Source organism: Pundamilia nyererei, unplaced genomic scaffold (genome assembly GCF_000239375.1).
Source record: "Pundamilia nyererei isolate P.nyererei 1_Seehausen unplaced genomic scaffold, PunNye1.0 scaffold00104, whole genome shotgun sequence".
NCBI classification, from domain to species: domain Eukaryota; kingdom Metazoa; phylum Chordata; class Actinopteri; order Cichliformes; family Cichlidae; genus Pundamilia; species Pundamilia nyererei.
The window spans coordinates 881,868-897,411 of record NW_005187505.1 but is presented as its reverse complement, the minus strand read 5'-3'; the positions used below and the strand labels follow the sequence as shown (position 1 = coordinate 897,411).

The 15,544-nt window shown below is 41.2% G+C and overlaps 1 protein-coding gene across 1 annotated transcript in view; it reads left to right on the top strand.

Annotated features, from left to right (window-relative positions):
- gnai1 (guanine nucleotide binding protein (G protein), alpha inhibiting activity polypeptide 1) overlaps nucleotides 1-12,759 on the top strand; it is a 14,748-nt gene extending 1,989 nt beyond the window's left edge. The window contains exons 2-9 of the mRNA XM_005740822.1: nucleotides 4,309-4,351; nucleotides 6,181-6,322; nucleotides 6,643-6,800; nucleotides 8,391-8,519; nucleotides 9,806-9,935; nucleotides 10,139-10,292; nucleotides 10,901-11,122; nucleotides 11,556-12,759. Of these exons, the coding sequence (XP_005740879.1) occupies nucleotides 4,309-4,351; nucleotides 6,181-6,322; nucleotides 6,643-6,800; nucleotides 8,391-8,519; nucleotides 9,806-9,935; nucleotides 10,139-10,292; nucleotides 10,901-11,091 (947 nt within the window). The 3' untranslated portion in view covers nucleotides 11,092-11,122; nucleotides 11,556-12,759. The remainder of the gene's footprint in view (nucleotides 1-4,308; nucleotides 4,352-6,180; nucleotides 6,323-6,642; nucleotides 6,801-8,390; nucleotides 8,520-9,805; nucleotides 9,936-10,138; nucleotides 10,293-10,900; nucleotides 11,123-11,555) is intronic.
- Nucleotides 12,760-15,544: the final 2,785 nt, after the last annotated feature.

The following is a 15,544-nucleotide window of genomic DNA, read 5'->3' as shown; positions in this document are numbered from 1 at the left end:
GATGGGGCTTGCTGAGTAAAAGCAAGCAAGTAAGGTCAAGTTTCTGCTACGTCGCTGTAGGGAAGAATATTAGTTTTAGTTTAGTTTTTTTAAATTTTTTTAAACATGTATCATACACAAAAACATGTGGCACTGCTTTTGCACTTCTCAGTTTCTGATAGAATAGGTCGCGTGGCGCCACTCGTGGCTGCTTCGGCTCCATCGCCTGTCATCTGTGTTTGATCCATTCAGTGTGGTAGCCAGGTAACCCGCTCGGCCTCTTCGGGTTCCTGCCTGAAGTGACACACACACACACACACAGAGTTTGAGATGCCAGGAGAAAAGAAAAAGAGGACCTGTAAGACGAGAACAGTGCTAACGACGAGAGCATTAAAAATGAAAAAAGCTGCGGTGCAGTGAAGCACGGGGACCCGAGTCGGGCTTTTGAATTGTTTACTTTGCAGAAAAACAGTCACTGAGTAGACTTGAGGCTGGTGATTTGCAAGCCACTCATGAGTATACTTTTCTCTAAACACACCCTGTCAACAGTGTATTCAGGGATGCTGTTGTATACCTCTGGATGCACTCAAAGAACATTAAATCTTTTGTGCAGCTTGCGGTGGTGACCTCAACCCGGTGTCGAGATATTTGTATACAACAGGTGGCCACAGTTTGGCCACAATTTGGTGTGATGACCACCTGGTTTTCAAGCGCTGTCCTAAATGTTAATTACAGGCTCATGGTCTCTCCCTGTCAGCAGCAAAGAATAATTGCCTTGACGTAAAAAAGCAAAACTCAATTTGCATGAAAAAAAATGATTTGAATCTTTGTAGGGCGTCAAGTCCAAACCAGCTGGCAGGCTCAGGTGTCTCTCGCAGAGTGAGGAAATGTGGTCTTTTCTGCGAAACATTTTTTTCATTTAGCTCTAGTCTTAATATGGCTCTCATTTTATTTCCATCATCTCCAGGACCCAATTATCCTACTATTCATATCTACATGCTAAAATAGATTACAATCTCCTCAGCCTAATTACTCGTTCTATAGCTGTCGCGCAACTGTGGGAAGATTTTATTAATAAACCTCGGGCTTTTTCTGACTCATGTCATCGGTCTCTCTTTCATTTTTTCCCCCCGTATTTTTGTTCTTTTACTAATTATAAAACCAGTTTTGCAAGATGGCTTGAAGATGGCCCCCATCTCACAGTAAACAGAGATGACAAAGTAGTTAAATAACTCTTTTATTGCTGTAAGCACATTAGACATCGAATGGGTCAGTCTGTGCCAGCGTGCGCGTGGTAAGCAATCTTTTAGTTGTCGATTTTTCTTTTTTGGCAGATCGATCTCTGTGATTTAGCGTGGTCGTTTCCCGCGGCGGGTAGCACCTCTCCGAGGCTCCTGGAATCCTTCATGAGTGACTCATACTTAAATCCCCGAAAGGGGGAGAAGGAGGGGAGGGGGGCGGAAAAGAGGAATTGGATAGTGAGTGAGAGGAACATTAAATCATAAAGAGAAAATGACTATAGGAGACTGGGAGAATGTAAAAGAGGAAGAAGCATGCGTGCAGCTGAATAAGAGTGGAAAACTAAAAGAGGGAAGGGTTCCGTGGTGTTGGGCTCCTGCTGCTAATGTGGCATCACTAATGTGTTTAGCACATTGTGCCAAACTTCATAAGCTCTCCTTGAGCCCCTGAACTGCTTAAACCCCATGACCCATACAAATTTATCTTCATGCCATCGATCCGAGCCCAAAGCCAGCACGAATGAAGAGAATTTTTACTAACTGCAATTTTGGTTTGCATGTATCGCGTTACTCATTCTCCACAACATTTATCAGCAACATATGGTTAATCTATAAATGAGACAGCCCGGCCACAGCAGCCGTTTTAATCACATTCTTCTAAAATATCCTCCCCATCTCCCTACTTGAGGAAAGGACCAACTAGGGTCCAGGAGGGAAGATGTGTTTGCGGTCAGTAGATAGAAACGGCTCTGTTCTCAGTGGAAGAAGTAGAGAGGGGGGGAAGAAAACCACAATTTTCACTGCAAGGGTTTGCTCGAATTTTCCTAAAATAGTTTGAACCACTAGAAACAGAAACCAGCTGCTCCAGTGGTTCTGACTCTAGCTGTTTTAGGGTGGGTGTATCAAAGCTGTGGGCGTGTAACGTGACTCTGCATGAAGAGCGATAGGTCAGGCCCGTGGTTCTAAAGTAACCCTTAAAGGTCTGTGTGTGTGAGTGAAGGAGAGAGCGAGTCGGTTCGACTTTCTCTCTATGTTCCTCAAATAGTGAGACTTTGACGAAAGCCACACCCTGATTATGTCGCTGTTGAGACACCAGGGTCAATTCACTTGTATAAACACGTGGCTTATGTTTCATAGATGTCTTTTTTAAACTTTCTTTGGTGTAATAATAAAGAAAGTTCTTCTCGTGATTTGCACTGAATTTAAGCAACAGTTCGCTCAAGAGTCACTGATAATTTGTCGTCTTGAATATGAAGGAATCCCTCTAAAAGGGTACCGAAATATGGTCATTCTTAATCCCGAATGATCAGTAATTGCTGATTTTAATTAACTGATTCTTCTCAGCTCTGAACTATTTCATGCTTAGTGCAACCTTTCTGTAGGAAAGTACTCCCAGCGACATTGTCAAAATGGGTCTTGGGCAGGCCGAGGGGTGCAACTGTGCCAGCTCACCAGCAAGCCATGCTCAGGCAACAGCGGTTGCACCGTCTGTGCGCAAGTCCTGCAGGGCTTCACACAGCCGAGTGTTTTGGCCTCGGAGCACGGGGAGCTGCCACTGCACCGTCAACCCCCTCAGGGGCGCTCCAGCACCCGAGTGGTGACACGTAATTAAAATAATGTGTCCTCAGGTGAATTTCGTCCAATTATACTGAAGGTGAAGTGCCAGTGCTCTGCCAGCATGCAGCTGTTACTGAAGGAAAGTTTGCAGGAATGCAGTCACAAGCTGTGTATACTGCAGTAAGTGTATATATGTATGTATATGTGTATATGTATTTCTTTTGTTTTCAAGTTTTTATAAATAATGCTGTCTTACTGCATAAGGCAGGCTGGACAAGAAGTGGCACTAAAAAATGCAATATGTCCCTTTTTTCTTCTTCTTCTGCTTCTTCTTCTTCTTCTTCGTCGTTTTGTTTTTGCAATCACAAAGAAAGTGGAACTAGATTAAGTGGGTGATTTATTATGCAAGAGCACACCATGTTGTCCCTGCTGACTCCATCACGAGGTAAAAGATAGTGGTAGATTTCATGATATGATTCCACTTCCTCTTATTCTGTTTCTAGGGCTGACAGAGAGGAGCTGTGGGTGTTTACTTGGGGGAATGGCCACGCTTTAGTGGTTAGGAACACCTTCCCTACTGGCAGAGGAGTGTTACGTCAACAAGAAGTGGCCAATTGCTTCACTATATATATGTAATATGAGGACATTGATTGTGCATTAGCAGTTCTGATGTAGTTTATGGTAATACCCATTAGAGCACGCAAGTCTAATGAATGTGGTTTGTAAAGATATTGCATATGGGCTTTTATCGGTGAAAGAGAAATATCAGTAAAAGGGCGCACCCACTGGACTGGTGTGGTAGAGGAAAGGGAGCAGAAGGATGTGTTATAGGTAGTGGACTTGCAGTCAAAACCCACATGTGACCCACACAGAGCCACATGGTCTCTTTAGGTGACTGTGGCTCAGAAATAACGAGAGGAGTCATCATGACACTGAGGTTTTCGAGATCCACAAAAGCCATGCCGACGGTTGCATTCTCTTCATGAGCACCCGCTACTCCACCACTAGTATTGTCTCATCAATCAAGGAAACTGACGTCAATCTGATTAGTGGTCAGCGCCTAGTGTCTTGCCATCCTGAAAAGGCACCTCGCTGCTGCTGTCAATAATTCCTTATCATTAGTTATGCGCCCACGGCCTTCATACCAAGTGAAGAAAATGCTGATAGAAATCCCAGGCGAGCATTCAGCTTACAGAGCAACAGATTCAGTCCCATTTTTGGGGATTTAAGAATCAGGGTATTAGAGGCTGTAACTGTCCGGAGCTGAGAGAGAATCTTTAACCTAAACGCTAAAGTCATGCACAGACCTCAAAGCGCACTCATACAATCACAGTGTTGTTTAGGAGTTGTCCTTTGGTTGACGTGATCGTGTATCAGATTGCGTTTTCACGGTTTCCCGTCATGCTGTTTGGTCGCACTGAATCCTCGTGTAAAGGCATAGACTTTCGTGGGCTGGTTAATATAAGGGTTGGTTTCAGATATATTCAAGTAAAGTTCACTTTTGTATTTATTTATTTATGTTTGTCTTTTCCAGGTGCTGGCGAATCAGGGAAAAGCACAATTGTCAAGCAGATGAAGTGAGTACATTTTTCTCCTGTACTGAACGAGCAAAATGAACTCCATTCTCGCTTCTATTTTTTCTTCTTCCATTGGCTTCTCTGATGAGATGCACAACTGACACCACACTAGATTACACACTGGAAGAGTATTCATTTTCCTCAGCTAAACAGTGTCAAACACCCATCATAGTCTCTATGGGTGGTAATACGCCCTGCAAGTTGCAGTACAAACAGGTGTCATGCATAATGGTCATGGAAACAACACAGCAGCATACATCAGTGCGTGCGTGCGAGCGAATGTCCTGCATATGAAATACATTTTTGATAAATGTTTATGGCTGCATCATCAATCACCAGCCATCCACATCTCAGAAGCACAATATATTTGTACAGTTTTTTTGTTTTTTTTTTTGTTTTTTTTACAGCACCTGTCCTACTGTAATATTACTTTATTTGTTATTGACAAGCAAGAGATCATCATTCAGTCCCCAGACAGATTTAAACAGTGATTTAAGGAAAGTGTTTACATTATGTTTAGTGTAGTGTTAATAGAGCTGAATTGTGTGTTTGTAGCTGGTCTAAAGAAATTCAGTTAAAAGACAAAATGAATAATTACATCATCTGATAAGTAAAGCTGGAACAGTTCAAATAACTGGCTGAAGGCTCTTTAGTCATTTGATTAGTTAAATTAAAGCCTTCTAGGAGCAAGTCTTGCCACTGAAGCATTCTTTGTAATGCAACCAGGCAGTTATTTTGAAGCCAGCGTCAGTTTCAGTCAGTCCCAATGTGATCGGCGTCTCTGTCTCCCCCGACCTGCACTCTTTAACAAAGATCATGCTAACGATACAGTCAGAATATAATATCTACACTATAATGAGTAGATGTGACCACCATCACGCAGTTAAGGATGTTATGAACCTTTTCTGTGCTTAGACGTCAATGCTGTAATACCATTGGTTTGTATTTTTCATGGTTCAGCAACCACCATTCTTCTCTGGGTTTTGTTCGAGGTTCAGCTCCAATTTGTGAGGGTTTGGTGGGTTAATCTGCAAAAAAATGCTTTAGGAAATGACGATTATCATTTTTAACGATTTTCTATTATTTTATAGACAAAATGATGATAATAATAAAATGATATTTAAGAAAATAAAAGGCAGATTAATCTTTCTGCTTGTGGCTTACATCTGCACTATCATGTTTTTAAGCACTTCAAAAACAGACCAAAACACTGGAGCCACATGATTCCAGTGGGTGACGTGTTTCAGTGAAAATGGGCACTTTAAGTTAACCACCATTAAAAGAGCTCCCATCTTCAGGAGCAAAAGATGGACTCAGGGCTGAAAGCCAGCGATGGTGTAAGGAAGATGGAATTTGCCGAAAGACTGACTGACGCATTGTTGGTTTGGGGCTTTTAGGTGGCTTTGCAGACTGCCAGAAGTATGGCATAAAGCCTTTCCTTCTGAGCAGCAAAACCAAAGCTCTATTCAGAATTTTTGTGCGAAATAAACTGAAAGAACTTCAAGATATTATTTTTACGTAGCGTGACTTCAGCTGATGCTTTTGTCTAGTAACCAACACTGAGTGCAACTATAAGAGGGTGAATAAAAGCTTCTTTTCCCTGGATAATCATAATTCCTGCAGCCAGAAATGAGGAGCAAAGAGTTCAGGGCCACTGTGGCCAGGCAGTATTTGTGCAGATGGGGATTTTTTTTTTTAAGTGATACTAAATTTGAGCTAAAGAGGAAGAATGATTTCTAAAAGTGATTAAAAAAAATTGTACATCATTCAGCAGGAAGAATTGGTTAGGCCCACTGCTAACCAGTAACCCCCCCCCCCCTTCTCTACAGGATCATCCATGAGGCAGGCTACTCAGAAGAGGAATGCAAGCAGTACAAGGCTGTGGTCTACAGCAACACTATCCAGTCCATAATCGCCATCATCAGAGCCATGGGGCGCCTCAAGATCGACTTCGGTGACCCAGCAAGAGCTGTGAGTAGAGAGAAGATTGTAATTTGGTCTGTTTAGAGTAGAAACCCAAAGTAAATTTGTGGTGTTGGGGAAACAAGCAGGTAGTTACATTAAGTGATCACTGTCAATAGGAACAATAGTCTCTGCTTACACGCCCTTCAACATAACATTATAAAAATAGTAGGGTCATTTATTTGGGTCTTTTAATTTGTAGCTTTCCCTGCGATGTATTTAAAATGTGACTGGTGTTTTAGCTTGATAGCTCATGTGAATCACAATGGTGGTGTAATGACTGAGATGGCTGATTTATGATATTGACACCACCCCGACTCCTCTCTCAGGATGATGCACGGCAACTGTTTGTGCTGGCGGGCTCAGCAGAGGAAGGCTTCATGACAGCTGAGCTGGCCGGTGTCATCAAGCGACTCTGGAAGGACGGAGGTGTTCAAGCCTGCTTCAGCCGCTCCCGCGAATATCAGCTCAACGACTCGGCAGCATAGTGAGTCACGCAGTCCAACACATAAGCAACCACGTTAATAATCGCCGGGTTCACCACAGCTGTGAGTCATCCGCAGAAAAGACGGGCGATGACAAAGTCTTTCACGTCAGATGACCAGGAGCCCAAAATGAGCGCGTTTCCACTGTAAACACAGAAGCCAGACACACGCTGCCCCAACCTTCAACCATACTCAGAGAGCTACTTGTATGGCTGATGTGTCTGGACTTTTAATCTGTCAATATTTACTTTCCTCTACCGTGCCTGAAGAGCGATGGCTGCAAAGACTATTTAATCTTTGACCTTCTCCTTCAGCACAGGAACATTTAGCACATGCTTAAAGATTTTAAAAACTCAGTAAAAAAAAACAAAACATTTCTGTAGCTGAACATGTCTTTACTAGTTGGAACCTAGCATATATTGCCCCTGGCACTTCAACAAATTCTATCACAAGGCAGCTTTTTTTTCCCTTTTATTATTTTTCAGGGTTGGAAAGCCATCTACCTTGTTTTGCTTCTATAGAGCAAACATCAGCAGTTATATTGCAGCAGTTGTCCATTTTCTAATTAGTTCCGCTTATCCTGCTGTCCAGGGGCTTTTCTGAATTATTTTTTTTTCACTCCACATAATATCCTGCAGGACAAACAGCAGGCTTGTCTGCATGAAATTGAAATTACTTTGCTTCTGCTAACAACTACAGGTTACTAATCCCCCCTCCTTCCTTTTAAATTATCACCAGTAACCTTGAGGTATCAACTTAAAACGTAATGCATCCAAAGTGTTTTTAGTTTGTCTAATATACTTAACGGTATTGCATATTTTAAAAGATTAAAAATATTTCTACTGTTTGCAAAATGTTCTATCTTCATACATGTGTTGCAGCTCTACAGTCGGCAGAGAATGTTGTTTTTGTTTGCACTGATGTCCGAGAATTTTGTCAAGAAAGCAAAAACCTATTCGAAGTGATAAAGAATAAATTGAATTCCACCCTTCTATTTTCAGTACACAGCTATTCCCATATAAGGTAATGAGAGTCTATCCCAGCAGGTACTTTATTTGACAAAATGTGGGACAGCACCCTGGACAGATGGCTGGTTTATTACAGGGCTAAGGCACAGAGACAATCGCACTCACACGTAGGGAGTTTCCAATTCAGCTGCAAGTTGTTAGGACTGTAGGAGGGATCAAAGCACATAGAAGGGAACCCCGCAACCAGCGAAAACAATGTACACTCCCCACTGAAAAAGAGCAGGGCTTAGATTAAAACCAAGGTCCTGTTTGCTGTGAGGCAACAGCTCTAACCACAAAACCACTGTTAAATTTAGACACAATGGCACGAAGGCAAATGCTCTATACTGTCACTAGCTTCCTCTTTTTTTTTTGTTGTTGTTTTGTCTCTACTGAAAAACTGAATTCAAATGTGTAAAACAGGGCTGTATTGAAATGTGTACATAAAATGACTAGTTTTACGACCAGAATATAGAATCTAACCTGGTTTTCACCTCCCTGCACTGGGAGCAGAGACAGGTGACCTTGATCCATTTTCTCCAACCCTCCCCTCCTCATGTCCTTTTCTTTATGTCCTTCTCTCAGCTACTTGAACGATTTGGACAGGATATCCCAGGCCACCTACATCCCAACTCAGCAGGATGTCCTGAGGACCCGAGTGAAAACCACGGGCATTGTTGAGACGCACTTCACATTTAAGGACCTGCACTTCAAGTGAGAATTTTGTTGTAACAACTGGCTCAGAGTGTTTTACAAGATGTCTTAATTAGTTTTCCTTCCTGTTACTGACTCATTCACTCCAAAAGAAATTCCCTTTATGCATTCACAGCTGTAAGTTGTGACACAGTCTGCGAAGGTGTTGCGCACATCAGCGATGACTCAGTTGTCACCCTCTTTTAATGTACACAGACAGGAAGTGAGCGCAGGAGGTTTGGTGATGTCATGATACCAGGAATGTTTTTAGCCAATTCAGCGTCACATCGCTGTAATTAGCTCCATAAAAGCACACTTCACTTACAAAAGCCAAAGTAGATATTGCTTTATGTAATGCGGGAGTTTACAGGTTTTCTCAAGAACAAAGTATTTATTTAGTTTAGGTACTCATCTGGTTGAATTTGCTTCCAATTTAATCTGAACACCAAGTATGGTTTAATTTCCTTTCAAAAGCCCGCCTCCTGTTCCATCTTTAAAACTAAAGTATTTCCAGATGGGACTTGTGCAGTTTTATACACCAGTAGGAGCTATTACAGAAGCTAAATGAGGCCTTGAATGGTTCCCTTGGTATTTCTTATTGCACTACAGCTGTGTGTTTTTGTACATCGGTGGACAAAGGTGTCTCACGTAATGTATGCTCAGATTGATTTTCTTAAAAATGTGAAAAAAAACTGTAGATATAAAGTGATATCTGTGATGAGCCTTAATTGAAAATCATAGTCCTGTTCACGAATTGAAGTAAGCCCAATTCAGAACCTACATTGCCCTCTCAAGTAAAACTAGAAAAGTGCTTTTCTGATAGCCTGTATATGAAAGATGGAAGTAGCCACCATCACATCTGGCTCAAGCTTGGCATTTTGGCTTTAGCTGTCTTTTTGTTTTTTTATTTTTGTTTTGTTTTGTCAGCCAGATGTTACCATAAGGGTATGTCTGTGGAGTTAAATAACACTAGTCTCATGAAGCTAGCTTAGTTAGCAAGTTGAATGTGTAATTCACTGTAATATTGCATGGAAAGGAAACTAGTACGAGTTGCCTGGTTTGGTTATTCTCAATCTCTCTTTGTGTTTATACTTGTTGTATGCCTCAGTGTTTTCTGTAGTAATGTTTTTAAAGTTCATCTTTCATTTATAACCACAAAGTCATTTGTTTTCTGTACTTTTATCACTACTCGCCAGAGTAGTAATTTTTTTTTTTGTAAACCTCTGGATTTCACAAGCACTATCTCTAATGTAAGCTGTCATGCTGAGGAACATGCTCACACGATCCCACTCCTGTCTTCAACCCAGAATGTTTGATGTAGGAGGTCAGCGGTCTGAGAGGAAGAAGTGGATCCACTGCTTTGAGGGTGTGACGGCCATCATCTTCTGCGTGGCTCTCAGTGATTATGACTTGGTGCTGGCTGAGGATGAAGAGATGGTGAGTGGTTCAGCTGCGTGACTCATGGAACATGACATAATAGCAGGCACTCTATGTTCACACACAGCAGGAACTTTGTCTTTGCGTATTATAATCACTATGGTCATAGAAGTAGAAGCGAAGGATCGGTTCCGCTCGTGACATCTTCGTGGATCACTGAGCGAAGCACAAAGACCCATCGTCACTTTCCTTTTTCTCCTCAGAACCGAATGCACGAGAGCATGAAGCTGTTTGACAGCATCTGCAACAACAAGTGGTTCACAGACACCTCCATTATCCTCTTCCTCAATAAGAAGGACCTGTTTGAAGAGAAAATCAAGAAGAGCCCTCTTACCATCTGCTACCCAGAATACGCTGGTGAGTCTGGCAGTAAAAAGCCTTTTTCATCGATTCACATTGTGGTCAGGATACCCTCAGTTGGTGTTGTTATAAAACAAAGTCTTACGGCAGATTTTAAAACTGTTTACTTTCCTGCTAAATACAAAGTTATAGCTAAGAGATAATCTGCCCACCACTCGATCTTTGAATCTCAGTAATCAGTCTTAACCCAAATGTTGTTTTTGTGTAGCATCTATGTGCCAGACTACTTGTTGGCCACCACCAGTAACCTTCTCAAATTATTGCTTCAACCCAGCATGTTCGTCTACATAAACCTGCCGACTTTTCTTTTCAATCTCTGCTTTTTATACACAATAATTCAAATGCATCCTAATTAGTGGATTATCAAAGCATTATAGCCATTAGGGATGTCCTGATCATGATGTAGGGCCATACCAGCATTTGGCATAACAATTTAGCCATTTATTTCTTCTTCTTTTTTTCGTACAAAGGAAGCACACTTAGCAGGATAAAGCCCAGCCATGCTATTCATTTCCTAGCGCCGTACAAAAATTACGCTTTCCCTGTCCCTTCCTTACATGGTAACTTCCCGGGCTACTTCACTTCCACCTCCTCGTCTTTCTCAGGCTCCAACACATACGAGGAAGCAGCTGCCTACATCCAGTGTCAGTTTGAGGACCTGAACAAGAGGAAGGACACCAAGGAGATTTACACCCACTTCACCTGCGCCACAGATACCAAGAACGTGCAGTTTGTCTTTGACGCTGTTACTGACGTCATTATCAAGAACAACCTGAAAGACTGTGGACTCTTCTGAAGATGACAACCTTTTTTTATTATTATTATTGGTAAGTAAGCCCTCACATGTGGCGCACACGTGTGTCATGGATGAGGGCACATATAAGGAATACAACTGCTTATGTGCTCACCAGGATGGAGTGGGAGTTGAGTAAACCACTGGAGCCTTATTTGAATATCTACATCTTTCCATGATGATTAAAAACGTACTTTTATATAAATATGTGTGTGTGTGTATATTTTTGTTTCCAGAATATAAGTAATCGGAGCATAAAGAAGGAAAATAATCCATCATTTAATCAATGATGTGTGCAAATTTGTGCCGTCTTATTTTCAAAGGCTTGAATTCATTTTCTGCTTAATTTAGATGCATGTGAAACGATAGCGGCAAGGTCGAGGTCTGCAAAGCCTCTCCTTAAACCACCACCCCTCCTCCATCTACTCGTCTTTCATGTTTCTTTATTTCTCCCCTTGTGTCCTCAGGCAGTGGAGCCAGCTTATTGTGCATCTTTAGTGGGGAAGATGAGAAGAATGGGGAAAATCAGTCACGGACCAGTGCTGTACTATATGCCACTTTTAACAGCTTTATTTATGTTTTTCGTCTTGGAACCTTTGGAACTAGCGTTACATTTGTGTAGGATGTTTGTATCATTGTAAAGGCGTCACTGCAAAATTCTTTTCATCTTTTTTGTTTTTCCGTTTTTGAGAAAGATCTTTTTTTCTCTTTTTTTTTTTTTTTGCCGTTCCTTCTGCCACTGTCTCTGGAAAATGAAACTTCACTGTTGATGGAAATGCTTCTTTTCTCCCTTCCCAAAAGGGAAGAAAAGGGGTGCAACCTTTGAGTCCAGTTTGTTGGTACTTGTGCCTTCGCATGCCTTTTACTGCGGTCGTAGTACAAATGCTTGTTCTTTTGCCTGCTGAATTGTTCTAGTCATTAAGAGGTAAACTGTTTTCATATGTTAGTGTCTCTGCTATCTTCTGTGTGCACACCACTGAGCTTTCAGGAGGATTTACCTCTAGTTTATAAGGTACATGGGTCTCCATTGTGACCAACATGTAGCCTCCACGGTCCCCTAATTCCCACCCACCCTGACAATGGAAGGCCTCGTCAGCCAATCACACAGTACAATACTGCGATCTATATTGTTACATTTACCTCACAAATATGGGGTCCTGGTTTTTAAACTATCTGTAAAATATCCATTCTTCCCAACCATTCAAAAAATGGTTAGCTGAGGCACTGAGCTTATAATATGCTTAAGTGTTTTAAGTACTAAGACCAGAGTAGGCACATTTTACTGTATATTTTAATGTATTTTTTGGGGGGGGGGGTGCTATGGAGAATTTGGTGTTGAGAAGAGAAACTAAATCTCAGAATAGATTATGAAGGTGAGGATGAGGTCTGAAATGTTTTAAAATTCAGGCGCTGTTCTTGGATCCTGCCTAATGATGATTTTTGAGAGTAGAGACACTGCTTGAGGATCCTGGAAACTGATGGTCAAGGAAGCCTGGTCTGTTATCATAGATCAGCAATACTTTGGCAAGAGAGTGATGTAAAATGTCATCCTGGATCTGTTCATATAAAGAAACTGCCACAACTGTCAGTGTATGTGTATGTTCTCCGTGGAAGGAGAATCTTTGTAGACTCATCTCCCTTATTTTGCTAATAAAAACCATTTACAAACAATGTGGCTGCTGTATCGTATATAATGACTTTCTTTGACATCTGGGGGCTTTTTTTTTTTTTTTTTTTCCTGATGACTAAAGTTTACAGGGTTACTAAAATGATTAAAAACATCTTCTTTTTTTCTAGTCTACCGAAGGTTACATACATTTATGGGCATGAACGTCATGGTAAATTGGGGCTTTTTACATGATCAAACAGCATACATCTTTAATTACTGTAAAAAAACAGTCAAATGCATACATATAGGCTCAAATTTAGTCCCTTAGCAATTTGCAACTCAACCACACGCTTGGCCGGATGTTGACCACTCTTGGCAGAATTGGTGGAGTTAATTTAAATGATTTGTTTCTTGCCACAGACCTTTCTTTCAGTAGGGTTGTTGGGTCTTCAGGAAGGTCATTTCAGATGCTTCCCATTCCAAAAAGAGTTTGGATCTGTGTTTGGGATGATACTACCACCACCATGCTTGACAGGTGGTACTTGGGTTTGAAAGCCTCAGGTTTACTCCTGAAGGCATTTGGCTTGACCCATATGTGCAGCGGCAAATTTCATTGAAGCTTTAGGGTGTCTGTTTTGGAACAGGGACTTTTTCCTTAGTCAGCAAACTCAGTCCATAAAGATCGAAAACTTTATTGTGGACAGTGATGTATTCCTGGTGTTCCAGGAATGAATTGCAGGTTTGAACCTTGGTGGTTCCTGGGTTACTCCTGAACATCCTAATTTCTTCTAATCTTAGGGGAACCATTTGGGTTTTATTTCAGACCTTGGCAAAGTGGTCTGGAATAAAAGTGGTCTGTAGCCAAATAACTCGTATTATTGTGCAGTTGTTGGAACTGATCATCTTGGAACCTGCTGTTTAGAAATGGCTTTAAGACAGCGGTCCCCAACCCCCGGGCCTCGGACCGGTACCGGTCCGTGATTCGTTTGGTACCAGGCCGCGAGAGTTGACGCTCAGGTGTGAAATGTATGGTTTTCAGGGTTTTTATCGGTTTTCAGCGTTATTTTGTTATCGTTTTTATCTTTAACTCTGTTTTCCTGGGTCTTTTCACGTGTGTTATGAATAAATCTTCTTTTTTTCGGTACCGGTACTAGTTTTATTTTGTTGTATTTTTCTGCGACACCTTAAAGGCCGGTCCGTGAAAATATTGTTGGGCATAAACTGGTCCGTGGCGCAAAAAAGATTGCTTTAGGAGACCTTCCACCATGTGGGAAGAACCTGACGTTTCTTGAACTTTCTTGATTGTATTGATCAGTTGTCATACAAACCCTGTTTATACTGAAAAAGAGAATCCACCAGTTGTAGTCAATTATGATCATTTATGAGAAAATTATAGGCCTTTGTCTTGTGAAGTTATATAACACTGTAGAACCACCAGCACCACTTACTAGAAGATAAAGAGTTCAAAGAAATTGTTTCAAAAAATAAATACCATAACAGTCATGCCCACGATCACTGTATGCAATCTTCTGACCCCAACCTTAGACATCACACTCAAGGACAAAAACCTAAAATGATTTTTTTGTGTTTTCTGACCAGATAAACCTTATATGTAAAAATGCTTTTATTCATAATGTATCTAAATTGCAGCAACTCCTTGCTTAGATGATTTTCTCAGTATTTGCTCAGGCATTCATTCTTGATACTTCACTATTTCTGTAGTCTGACTGGCAGTTGGAATTTTTATGAATGGTAAGCTCGGGACACAAACTATGTGCACGTATATATTCTGTGCTTTCCTTATAATGCCTGATACAAACAGCCTCCGTCTAGCACATTTGTTTTGCTTTGTGGCATTGAATGCTGCCCTACTGCAGTAGAATCTAAAGGTAAGGCTTCTTTGAATAAAAATTGATCATGCCCAGATGTTACTACGTGAAACAGGTTGGCGTGTATTTGCTATTATATACATGCTCACTTTGATCTCATTTGCCTATTGACTTTGGTGTTGACTGGAATGTAAAGCAGCTGTAGGACTGTCTCGACACATTCGTGGCTGTATGCAATTTTCTCTTGCCTAATGTGTATCTAATTTACATTATGGCTTTTTTTTAGCCACCATGGCAGGCTGTGAAGCATAGACTGTGTATTAAACATGAAGGTAGCTTCTAGGTCTAAAATGTGAGGCCTTAAACCGTCAAAGTTCTTTGGAATGACTCTTCTGAATACAAACATAAGTATGGCTACTTATGTATGTATTTATGATCTGAATGGCTGAATTACATGACGGACAAGTCTCTACTGTGTTAGCAGGAAGTGATCTTGGTTTCCCAGTCAGATCCAGCTCTTTGTCAAGACATTTAAAAGACGAAGATGGCACTGACCAAAACTTGAGGCTTTAAATTTATAGTCAGCAAACCACAGTGGCTATGGTAGATTTGACTGTGAAACCATTCACTAGCTAAGGACTTCAGTAGTTAGTCAATGACCATACCCTGGATAATGCTTGTTTCTAAGTATGACTGTAATTTACAAAATTGCCTTAATGTTCTGTTAAATGTGACCCCTTGGCTTTCAGGTTAGGAAGGTTTGCTGATATAGGAGGTAGTAACCAGGCACCCTGATCTCCTAATCCCATAATATACACCACTCATCTCCTTTTGAAGAATTATCAACTAAAGAAGAAGCCAGAGGGCCTCTAAGCAGAAAACTTAACGGCTGCAGACTTAACATAACTTGAGTTATGTCCAATAGCTACTGTGTTGTTGTTTTTTTGTTTGTTTGTTGTCCAGTCGCCTTGACTTGTACATGCTGCCTCTGTCTCTATCGCTAGCAATGGGTTTCATG